This window comes from Salmo salar, chromosome ssa21 (genome assembly GCF_905237065.1).
Source record: "Salmo salar chromosome ssa21, Ssal_v3.1, whole genome shotgun sequence".
Lineage (NCBI taxonomy): Eukaryota > Metazoa > Chordata > Actinopteri > Salmoniformes > Salmonidae > Salmo > Salmo salar.
In genome coordinates, this window is record NC_059462.1 from 594,912 (window position 1) to 607,396 (window position 12,485).

General features: G+C 40.1%; 1 protein-coding gene across 8 annotated transcripts in view; it reads left to right on the forward strand.

Moving 5' to 3' along the window:
• LOC106581613 (E3 ubiquitin-protein ligase MYCBP2) overlaps positions 1-11,406 on the forward strand; it is a 383,302-nt gene extending 371,896 nt beyond the window's left edge. For 7 of the 8 annotated variants that reach the window (XM_045704966.1, XM_045704969.1, XM_045704968.1 and 4 more), the window contains 2 exons: positions 2,651-2,816; positions 10,027-11,406. In XM_045704966.1, the coding sequence (XP_045560922.1) occupies positions 2,651-2,816; positions 10,027-10,142 (282 nt within the window). In that variant the 3' untranslated portion in view covers positions 10,143-11,406. The remainder of the gene's footprint in view (positions 1-2,650; positions 2,817-10,026) is intronic. The other variant, XM_045704972.1, reaches the window with a different exon arrangement.
• The last annotated feature ends 1,079 nt before the right edge of the window (positions 11,407-12,485 follow it).

Sequence of the window (12,485 nt, forward strand, 5' to 3'; positions counted from 1 at the left end):
TGCCCTAGAGAGGTTAACAAATGTATAGTGTGTGTGGCAGGCTTACAATGATGGCAAAAAAACAAGATTTGAAAGTGAACTGTCCCTGGTGCTAGAGGGGGTACGCAGCTGGAGGTTGAATGTTTGAAGGGGTACGGGGACTATACAACGTTTGGGAACTACTGTCCTGTTGCATCACCCAACTTCTGTTGAGCTTCAATTGGCAGACAGATAGCCTTACATTCTCCTGCAAAATGTCTTGATAAACTTGGGAATTCATTTTTCCATCAATGATAGCAAGCTGTCCAGGCCCTGAGACAGCAAAGCAGCTCCAAACCATGATGCTCCCTCCACCATACTTTACAGTTGGGATGAGGTTTTGATGTTTGTGTGCTGTGCCTTCCAAACAACTCAACTTTAGTTTCATCTGTCCACATCATATTTTGCCAGTTCAGATGTGCAGCCATGTTGTTTTTGGACAGCAGTGCCTTCTTCTGTGGTGTCCTCCCATGAACACCATTCTTGTTTAGTGTTTTACATATCGTAGACTCGTCAACAGAGATGTTAACTTCTTACGGCCAAGTAGGACGGTAGCGTCCCACCTGGCCAACATCCGGTGAAATTGCAGAGCGCGAAATACTAAATTCAAATATTTAACATTCTTGAAAATATGTGTTATACATCAAAATAAAGCTTAACTTCTTGTTAATCCAGCCGCTGTGTCAGATTTCAAAAAGGCTTTACGGCGAAAGCACACCATGCGATTATCTGAGGACAGCGCCCCGCATACAAAAGCATGCAAAACATATTTCAACCAGGCAGGTGCGCCACAAAAGTCAGAAATAGCGATATAATGAATGCCTTACCTTTGAAGATCTTCTTCTGTTGGCACTCCAAAATGTCCCAGCTACATCACAAATGGTCCTTTTGTTCGATAATGTCCTTCTTTATGTCCCAAAAATGTCAATTTATTTGGCGCATTTGATTCAGAAATATACCGGTTTCAACTCGCCCAACATGCCTACAAAGTATCTAATAAGTTACCTGTAAACTTGGTGCAAACATTTCAAAGAATGTGAATGTTTGCACCACTGTGAATGTTTCTAATCCAACCTCAGGTACCCTAAAACGTAAATAATCAATAAAATTTAAGACGGAATGAACTGTTTCTTATACCGGATAAAAACAACATGGAGCGGGCTCCTGTTCACGCGCACCAAAACAGTAGAATCCACCTGGAGTGACACTTACAATGAATAGGACTACTTCTTCATTTCTCAAAAGAAAAACATCAAACAATTTCTAAAGACTGTTGACATCTAGTGGAAGCAATAGGAACTGCAACCAGGTTCCAAATAATAAGGGTATCCCATAGAAAACCATTGGAAAATCCTATGACCTCAATTTTTTCCCCTGGATGGTTTGTCCTCTGGGTTTTGCCTGCCAAATCAGTTCTGTTATACTCACAGACATAATTTTAACAGTTTTAGAAACGTTAGAGTGTTTTCTATCCAAATCTATCCTAGCTTCTGGGCCTGAGTAACATGCAGTTTACTTTGGGCACGCTTTTCATCCGGATGTCAAAATACTGTCCCCTACCCCAGAGAGGTTAACATGTTCCAGAGATTTCTGTAAGTCTTTAGCTGACACTCTAAGATTCTTCTTAACCTCATTGTGCTCTTGCAGTCATCTTTGCAGGATGGCCACTCCTAGGGAGAGTAGCAACAGTGCTGAACTTTCTACATTTTATAGACATTTTGTTTTACCGTGGACTGATACTTTGTAACCCTTTCCAGCTTTATGCAAGTCAACAATTCTTAATCTTGGATCTTCTGAGAACTTTTTTTTGAGGCATGGTTCACATCAGGCAATGCTTCTTGTGAATAGCAAACTCAAATTATGTGAGTTTTTTTTAAAGGGCAGCTCTCGCCAACATCTCCAATCTCATCTCATTGATTGGACTCCAGGTTAGCTTACTCCTGACTTCAATTAGCTTTGGGAGAGGTCATTATCCTAGGGGTTCACATACTTTTCCCAACCTACACTGTGAATGTTTAAATGTTGTATTCAATATAGACAAAAATACAATAATTTGTTTTATTAGTATAAGCAGACTGTGTTTGTCTGTTGTGACTTAGATGAAGATCAGACCTAATTTTATGACCAAATTATTTAGAGATCCAGATCATTCCAAAGGGTTCACATACCTTATTTATATACAGTGGCAAGAAAAAGTATTTCAGTTCTTAATTTTTTATAAAGTTGCAAAAATGTCTAAAAACCTGTTGTCGGTTTATCATTATGGTGTATTATGTGTAGATTTATAAAGAACAATGTTTTTATTTAATCCATTTTAGAATAAAGCTGTAACGTAACAAAATGTGGAAAAAGTTGAGGGGTCTAAATATTTTCCGAATGCACTGTAAATCTGATATTTCAGTTTTTTATTTTTAATAAATAAGAAAAATTCTAAGCTTGTTTTCGCTTTGTCATTATGGGGTATTCCGGGTAGATTGATGATGAAACAAACAATTGAATCCATTTTAGAATAAGGCTTTTACGTAACAAAATGTGGAAAAAGTCAAGGGTTCTGAATACTTTCCGAATGCATCCTGTTTCCATTGATCATCCTTTCCCAATGTAGTATAACACATCCATGTTCCATCTGCAGATGTGTTCCAAGCACGGGACAGACTTTCTTGAGTACAAATGCCGGTACTGCTGCTCGGTGGCTGTTTTCTTCTGCTTCGGCACCACTCACTTCTGTAACGCCTGCCACGATGACTTCCAGAGGATGACCAGCGTGCCCAAGGAGGAGCTGCCTCACTGTCCTGCAGGTACAGACTTACTGTGCATAATGCATAATCATGGAAGTTTTTGCTTTGTACTGAAAGTGCTCCATCTTGAAAACTTGACTACTGACATGCACACTTTTTTGGGATTGTATTTCAGTGAACAAAATACTAAAATATTAAATTCTAAAACAATCGAAGTTTATTGGTTGCATACACAGTTTTGCAGATGTTATCGCAGTTGCAGTGAAATGTTTTGTGTTTCTAGCTCTAACAATGCAGCAATATCATGCATTACAATAACAATAGGGAAAGGGGATACCTAGTCAGTTGCACAACTGACTGCATTCAACCAAAATGTGTCTTGCGCATTTGTATCTGTATTTATTATGGATCCCCATTAGCAGCTACTATTCCTCGGGTCCAGCAAAATTAAGGCAGTTTATACAATTTAAAAACAATACATACACAGATTTCACAACACACTGTGTGAACCTCAGGCCCCTACTCCACCACTATCACATATCTACAGTACAAAATCCGTGTGTGTATGCATGTGTCTGTGCGTATGTTTGCTTCCCAGTCCCCGCTGTTCCATAAGGTGTATTTCATCTGTTTTTTTAAATATGATTCTACTGCTTGCATCAGTTACTTGATGTGGAATAGAGTTCCATGTAGTCATGGCTCTATGTAGTACTGTGCACCTCCCATAGTCTGTTCTGGACTTGGAGACTGTGAAGAGACCTCTGGTGGCATGACTTGTGGGGTATGCATGGGTGTCCGAGCTGTGTGCCAGTAGTTCAAACAGACAGCTCGGACACCCAACCCGTCTGAATCAGAGAGGTGCGGAGGGCTGCCTTAATGGACGTCCACGTCATCGGCTCCTAGGGGAGCGGTTGTTATTAACTGCCTTGCTCAAGGGGAGAATGGCAGATTTTTCCACCTTACCGGCTTGGGGATTCGAACCAGCGACCTTTCGGTTACTGGCCCAACGCTCTTAACCGCTAAGCCACCTGCATACACACATAATCTAAAAGTTTTAAAAAATAACAAGAAATGAAGACATACTGTATCAAAACAAACAATATCAGAACTAGCAATGTCAAATACATTATATGTACAGACCAATCGAAAAGTATTCAGACCCCACAATTTGTTACGTTACAGCCTTATTCTAAAATTGATTAAATAAACATTTTCCTCATCAATGTACACACAATACCCCATAATGACAAAGCGAAAACAGGTGTGTAGAAATTTCATTTTTACAAAACTACAGAAATACCTTATTTCCATAAGTATTCAGACGTTCGTTCGACATGGGAGCCATCTCCTGCCTTTCCTCCCCCTTCTGATAGCAAACGCTTCCAAGCGAGAGGCCCGGAGCAGATACAAACAACGAATAGTTTCACTGTCCTGGAGCCTGATCTTCCTGCACCTTCGTCGCTGAGGGTACCTTTGTCTGCTGCCACAGTGCTGACTCCTATGATTTCGAAGTCGGCGTCAGCAATTTTCTGTCCCTGCTCTGGATCGAGCGGGGCTTCTCCATCTGTCGGAGGCATGCGCTGGGAGAAACGGGCTCAATTTATCCTGCCTCTCGCCCGTCCGTAAAGGGTTCTCCGAATCCTGTGACACGTGGGAGTGGGTGGATTTCCTTGTCTTTCCAGCCAAACGTGATTTTGGGCAGCTCCACGGTAAGAAATATTGACCATTTCTGGTGCAAAAACAATGTCCTATTCCGGAGCTTGAATAAATGACATTACTAAGCTGCTCCCGAATGTACTGCGCCAGGACATGGACATCATTAAATTGTAGTCCATGTGGGTTTTAATGACATTACTAAGCTGCTCCTGAATGTACTGCGCCAGGACATGGCAATCATTAAATTGTAGTCCATGTGGGTTTTAATGACATTACTAAGCTGCTCACTGAATGTACTGCACCAGGACATGGACATCATTAAATTGTAGTCCATGTGGGTTTTAATGACATTACTAAGCTGCTCCTGAATGTACTGCGCCAGGACATGGACATCAATAAATTGTATTCCATGTGGGTTTTAATGACATTACTAAGCTGCTCACTGAATGTACTACGCCAGGACATGGACATCATTAAATTGTAGTCCATGTGGGTTATGAAGAGCAGCTCTGAACAGTTGAAACTGGTTGACTGACTGAGTCTGTTAGAGACTAATAAAAGACCCAACATATCTGGCCCTGTGTCCTCTCTGAATTGTGGTATTTGAACGCTATAGCAGGATTATTTTTCTTCACAACTGGCTACGTGATTATTGTAGCTCAGTAGGTGTAACTTTTGTTGACAATTGCAATACCTTTTGGAAGCAAAACACGTTTTATAAGGAGGATGAGATCCACCCAAATCATTTGGGTTCCTGGATCCTTTCAGAGCACTATGAGGCTGCGTTGAGACAATGACTTATCAATGACCCAAGCCCAGGTCATCTAATCCCTACCATTGTGTCGCTGAGTTGTCATAATGCTTTAGCAAATTACATTATACCAGGGGCGTTAGTAGACACAATGTAAGTAACCTAATGTGTGTCCCCTCTAACTGCTCTGAATACCTCTGTTGATCCTACTGCTATTGTATGCAGTAATCATGTGTCTATGAACCAGATTTATACTGTTGGCGGTGTGCCCTAGTAGGAAGTCCACTGTGTGCAGCTCACCCTGCACTAACATAAAGAACATGAGAATATCTACTTCTGCTAAGATTCCCAGTAAAGCAATGAAAACAATCAAGCATCCCATAAAAGTGCTCAAAATAGCCCACGTTAACATTTGTAGCTTAAGAAACAAGGTTCATGAAATCAATAATTTGCTAGTAACAGATGACATTCATATTCTGAAACTCACTTAGATAATACCTTTGATACAGTGGTAGCAATACATGGTAGCAATACAAGGTTATAACATTTACAGAAAATACATAAATATCAGTGGTGGAGGTGCTGCGGTCTATATTCAGAACCACATTCCTGTAAAGATTAGAGAGGATCTCATGTTAAATACTGTTGAAGTAATATGGCTACAGGTTCATCTGCCTCACCTAAAGCCCATTCTGGTGAGAAGCTACTATAGACCACCAAGTGTTAACAGTCATTATCTGGATAACGTGTGAAATGCTTGATAATGTATGATATCAACAGAGAAGTTTATTTTCTGTGTGATTTAAATATTGACTGGCTTTCATCAAGCTTCCCTACTCAAGAAAAAGCTTCAAACTGTAACCAGTGCCTGCAACCTGGTCAGGTTATCAGTCATCCTACCAGGGTAGTTACAAACAGCACAGGAATGAAAACATCAACATGCAGAAATTTGCTTGAAAACAGTATCCATATACATTACAACAGGGCTCTCCAACCCTGTTCATGGAGAGCTACGGTCCTGTAGGTTTTCACTCCAACACTAATCTAGCACACCTGATTCTAAGAATTAGCTGGTTGATAAACTGGTTAGTTACAACTGGGGTTGGAGTGAAAACATACAGGAAGGTAGCTCTCCAGGAACAGGGTTGGACACCCCTGCATTACAATATAGTAGCCATATCTAGGAATACCAAAGTTCCAAAGGCTCGGCCTAATATAGTGTATGAGGTCATACAATACGTTTTTTGATTCCTATGCTGTTGATGTAAAGAATATTTGTTGGTCTGTGGTGTGTGATGAGGAGCAACCAGATGCTGCGCTTGACACATTTGAAAATAATTATTCCAGTTACTAGTAAGCACGCACCCAGTAAGAAAATGTCTGTACAAACTGTTAAATCCCTGTGGATTGATGAGGAATTGAAAAATTGTATGGTTGAGAGGGATGAGGCAAAAGGAATGGCAAATAAGTCTGGCTGCACAACCGATTGGCAAACGTGTACTGCAAATTTAGAAATCAGTTGACTAAACTGAATAAAAATAAGAAACTACACTATGAAACAAAGATAAATGACATAAAGAATGATAGTAAAATACGTGGGAGCACCTTGAATGAAATTTTGGGGAAAAAGGCAAACTCAGCTCTATCATTCATTGAATCAGATGGCTCATTCATCACAACACCCACTGATATTGCCAACTACTTAAAGGATTTTTTTCATTGGCAAGATTAGCAAACTTAGACATGACATGGCAGCAACAAACGCTGACACTACACATCCAAGTATATCCTGTTGGGGATAGGGGGCAGTATTTGCACGGCCGGATAAAAAACGTACCCGATTTAATCTGGTTACTACTCCTGCCCAGTAACTAGAATATGCATATAATTATTGGCTTTGGATAGAAAACACCCTAAAGTTTCTAAAACTGTTTGAATGGTGTCTGTGAGTATAACAGAACTCATATGGCAGGCAAAAACCTGAGAAGATTCCATGCAGGAAGTGGCCTGTCTGACAAGTTCTTGTTCTTCTTGGCTCTGTTTATTGAAAACTGAGGATCTTTGCTGTAACGTGACACTTCCTATGGCTCCCATAGGCTCTCAGAACCCAGGAAAAAGCTGAATGATATCGAGGCAGCCCCTGGCTGAAAAACATTAGCGCGTTTGGATAGTGGCCGGTCAGAGTACTATGAGACTCAGGCTCGTGTACGAGGGGATCCCATGCTTTATTTTCTCTCTCTTTGAACGTAAACACGCTTTCCCGGTCAGAATATTATCGCTTTTTTATGAGAAAAATGGCAATAAAAATGGATTTTAAACAGCGGTTGAAATGCTTCGAAGTACGGTAATGGAATATTTAGAATTTTTTGTCACAAAATGCGTCGTGCGCGTGACCCTTATTTACACTTCGGATAGTGTCTTGAACGCACCAACAAAACGCCGCTATTTGGATATAACTATGGATTATTTTGAACCAAACCAACATTTGTTATTGAAGTAGAAGTCCTGGGAGTGCATTCTGACAAAGAACAGCAAAGGTAATACAATTTTTCTTATAGTAAATCTGACTTTGGTGAGTGCTAAACTTGCTGGGTGTCTAAATAGCTAGCCCTGTGATGCCGGGCTATCTACTCAGAATATTGCAAAATGTGCTTTCACCGAAAAGCTATTTTAAAATCGGACATAGCGAGTGCATAGAGGAGTTCTGTATCTATAATTCTTAAAATAATTGTTATGTTTTTTGTGAACGTTTATCGTGAGTAATTTAGTAAATTCACCGGAAGTTTGCGGGGGGTATGCTAGTTCTGAACGTCACATGCTAATGTAAAAAGCTGTTTTTTTATATAAATATGAACTTGATTGAACAAAGCATGCATGTATTGTATAACATAATGTCCTAGGTGTGTCATCTGATGAAGATCATCAAAGGTTAGTGCTGCATTTAGCTGTGGTTTGGGTTTATGTGACATTACATGCTAGCTTGAAAAATGGGTGTCTGATTATTTCTGGCTGGGTACTCTGCTGACATAATCTAATGTTTTGCTTTCGTTGTAAAGCCTTTTTGAAATCGGACAATGTGGTTAGATTAACGAGAGTCTTGTCTTTAAAATGGTGTAAAATAGTCATATGTTTGAGAAATTGAAGTAATAGCATTTCTAAGGTATTTGAATAACGCGCCACAGGATTCCACTGGCTGTTACGTAGTAGGGACGATTTCGTCCCACCGACCATTGAGAGGATATCTGACCAAATTATGAAAGACAAGAATTGTAATTTTGAATAAAGTGCTGCTCTACCTTCTTAACAACACTATCAACAAGGCAGGTCCTACAGGCCCTAGTTTTGTCACACCTTGACTACTGTTCAGTCGGGAAAATTGCAATTGGCTCATAACAGGGCAGCACGGCTGGCCCTTGGATGTACACAGAGAGCTAACATTAATAATATGCATCTCTCCTGGCTCAAAGTGGAGGAGAGATTTACTTCGTCACTACTTGTATTGACATGTTGAATGCACTGAGCTGTCTGTTTTGAACTACTGGCACACAGCTCGGACACCTATGCATACCCCACAAGTCATGCCACCAGAGGTCTCCTCACAGTCTCCAAGTCCAGAACAGACTATGGGAGGCACACAGTACTACATAGAGCCATGACTACATGAAACTCTATTCCACATCAAGTAACTGACGCAAGCAGTAAAATTCGATTTTTTAAAAATTGATAAAAAATACAGCTTATGGAACAGCGGCGACTATGAAGCAACACAAACATAGGCACAGACACATGCATACACACACGATAACATAAGCACTATACACACATGGATTTTGTATTGTAGATATGTGACCGACTGGCTCAAATCGGTCTTGTGTAGCAATATTTTAAATTGTGTTTTTTACATTGGATAAAAGTAGAGACTATGAGCTACAAAATGGTATATCATACACTACTATACTGTATGAAATGTGTAAAACACTATGTAAACATTGTTAAAATGACTTTGCTTTTGAGTGTAGTATGCCTTTATGCCCTTGGCTCCTTTAAGGAGCATATCAGGCCATTAACAAATGTCTTCCATTTCACTTGGTAAGGGACACATTTTTCCTTGTCGCAGCAGTTGAAGCACCAGGAATGCAACCGGACCAATCCCCTATTTATCCATTGTTATTTATTTACCAGTTATTTACTTCAACCAGGAAAGTTGATTTCGAGCACCTGTTCTTAACCTGGGGTTAAGCTGACATGGTTCTTCAGGCAGAGCAAAATAAGGTTCACAAAGAAGGTCGAAAACCACTGGTTTACAACAGCAACCCGGGGAAGAGTTACAATGGAAAAGAGAAGGGATGAATGAGCCAGTTGGTGGCAGGGGATGATTCGGTGGCTCCCTGTGGAAAATCAAAATGATCCATTTGAATCATTCAGACCAAGGGATCTGTGTGTTCCGAAGGTCTGTTAAAATAGTGATGTCATCGTAATTCCAAGCTGATGTTGTTCGATGCTCTTTGACATACTGTTCAGAGGTGCTGCTCAGTGCTTAGCTCAAGTCATTGAGGGCCGCCACATCGTCTGCTGATTGGACCCTGTTGGCACATGATTGATCAGTCAATATCATTGATTGGCCAGAATCAGACTTCTGGCCTCCACATCCAAATCAGTGACTGGGAACCAACAGAGGTTCTGTTCTTCAAATACAATGAATTGAATGACAAACTATTTTATCAAATTACAAATCATGACAAACTGTCAATTGTAGTCTCAAACAGGCAAATTTTCTCTGTCTCCCATTGACATCAATGCATGACTTAGGTAGAATCAAGCCAAAATCCTCATTGTTCTCATTTGTTCTCCTTGTGTCCCCAGGTCCAAAAGGCAAGCAGTTGGAGGGGACAGAGTGCCCCTTACACGTGGTTCACCCACCCACCGGCGAGGAGTTTGCCCTAGGCTGTGGAGTGTGCAGGAACGCCCATAGCTTCTAAAAACACCCAGTTATGAAAACTGAGAGACGCGTACCGAACACTCCTCCTACTGGGACTGCAGGATGTTGGCTGCAGCCTGAGCCCAGCCTGTAAAGTATCTCCTCGTGTTGGCTTTCATGTTGTCAGATGGCCCTGGACACTGGATCAGGCTTTCTACCGTACCCAAGAGTCCCAAGTTGTGCTCTTCTACCAACCAGAGTCTTCGAGGCTACTACAAAACACACAAAGAGAGTTGAGGCTCTCTATGTGCATTCCAGAGGAAATATATAATAATAAAACTTGTGACATGTTTGCATGTGGCCGTTGTAACCCCTTGGCTTCCATAGAAGTTGCACACCTCCCGATCACTGAAGTGTAACAATGTATTGAATATTGTTTTTTTTTTGCTTAAGGCAATTAGGATGAACTTGGGATATATACAAGAAAAAAGATGAGACGGGCTGTATTTCTAGCTTCCTAACAATGAATTCAAAATATTGTTGTATGTAAAGACTTTTTTTGTAATCTTGTACATTATTCTCTCCACTGTCGAGTGCATCATGGGTTGACAGACAAAAAAAATTAAGTGAATAATTCTGATAAGGTGGTGAATAAGACTTAAGAATATGTTTTGGAGGAAAATAGTGTGCAATTGATCTAATCTTGTATATAATGATGTATTCTGAAGTTGCTGCTCTACACTTCAATTTTGTTTAATATTCTGGTTTATGTTTTGAGCCAGAACTTTTAATGAAGTGCAATACTGGGTGTGCCTCCTATCTTGCAGCTGTTTATCCTATGGAATGTATGTCAATAAAAGCCACTGTACATTTTTATTCGGCGATAAACAGTCGTATTCCCCCAATTCAAAATGTCAGATCACTTCTGTTCTCTGAAAATTATGCCCAGCGTCTGCAGTGTATGAAGGTTGATTGATGTGAACACTTTTTTTCTGCTCCACAATCAGAAAAATTACGCTGCGGTACAAACCCTTTTTTCTGTTTGTTTTTTAACAACTCAGAAGGTGAGTATATTGTAGGCTACCATTCTATTGTAAATGTGCGGTAACTCAACGTGTTGGGGGGCTAGTCTTCAGAACCAAATAGTACAAATAATTGTGAATCCGTGATGCTTTTCCATCAGTAGGAGGCAGGGGGACATGGGGGGTCTGGGTATGGGGTCTGAGAAAAAACAAACAGCTGTTGTTATAAAAGCTTATTACTTGTAATATCTGTGGTGAATGGATTTGAATGGAAATAAACCAGGTTCTCTGTTTCGCAAGGTACATTTAAGAGTACGGGTGTGTTTTTTTCACTTGGTTTTACCACACCAATGCAAGTAACTAAATAATTGTATCCATACAGTCAACACAATGTATTTGGAAAGTCAAGCAAATTGTTTTTAATTTGGATCTATACTTTGGGGCGGCAGGTAGCTTAGTGATAAGAGCGCTGGGCCAGTTACCGAAAGGTTGCTGGATCAAATCCCTGAGCTGACAAGGTAAAAATCTGTCATTCTGCCCCTGAACAAGGCAGTTTAACCCACTGTTCCCCGGCAGGCAGTCATTGTAAATAAGAATTTGTTCTTAATTGACTTGCCTAGCAAAATAAAGGTTCAATAAAAAATGTTTAAATACTCCTGCACTTTGAGATCAAATGTTTCATTTGAGGTGACAGTACAGACCATCTGTCACCTTTTAAATTAGGGTATTTTCATTCATATCTGTAGACCAAAGTTTAGTATTTGATCCCATATTCCTTGTACGCAATGACTAACCACATCAAGCTTGTAACTCTACAAACTCGTTGAATGCATTTGTAGTGTGTTTTGGTTGTGTTTTGCCCAATAAGTTTTGCCCAATAATAGCTGAATGGTGAATGATGACTGGAGTCATTTCTTTCTGAGTAGTAACATGTTTTGGAACACTACTAAATGAATCCTGATAATGCCATGATTAAGAAAAATCATGAATCAGAATAGTGATGAGTGAGAAGGTTAGAGGTTATAGCAAAACATTCCAACCTCTCACCAATAATGGGAGCTTAGGGGATTTGTACCTCTGGAAGTGTTCAGAATCATCTTTCATTCTTACAATTAAACTGACTCCATGCATTAGTCACCATTCAGTTCCTGTTGGGCAGAAATAAAAGGTGACTGTACTACTGTGCCCTAATATGAAACATATCTAAAATTCAATATGCGTATAGAGGCAGGTTCAGAAAATAGGGATCAGTGAAAGAAATCCATCTAAATATATGCATTTTCCTCTCCATTTCAACACCACCTGGTAGTTTTAAAAAGACTGATCTTGCAGATTGAGGAACATTTTAGGGTTAGGAAATAATGTACGAATCATTTTTTAAA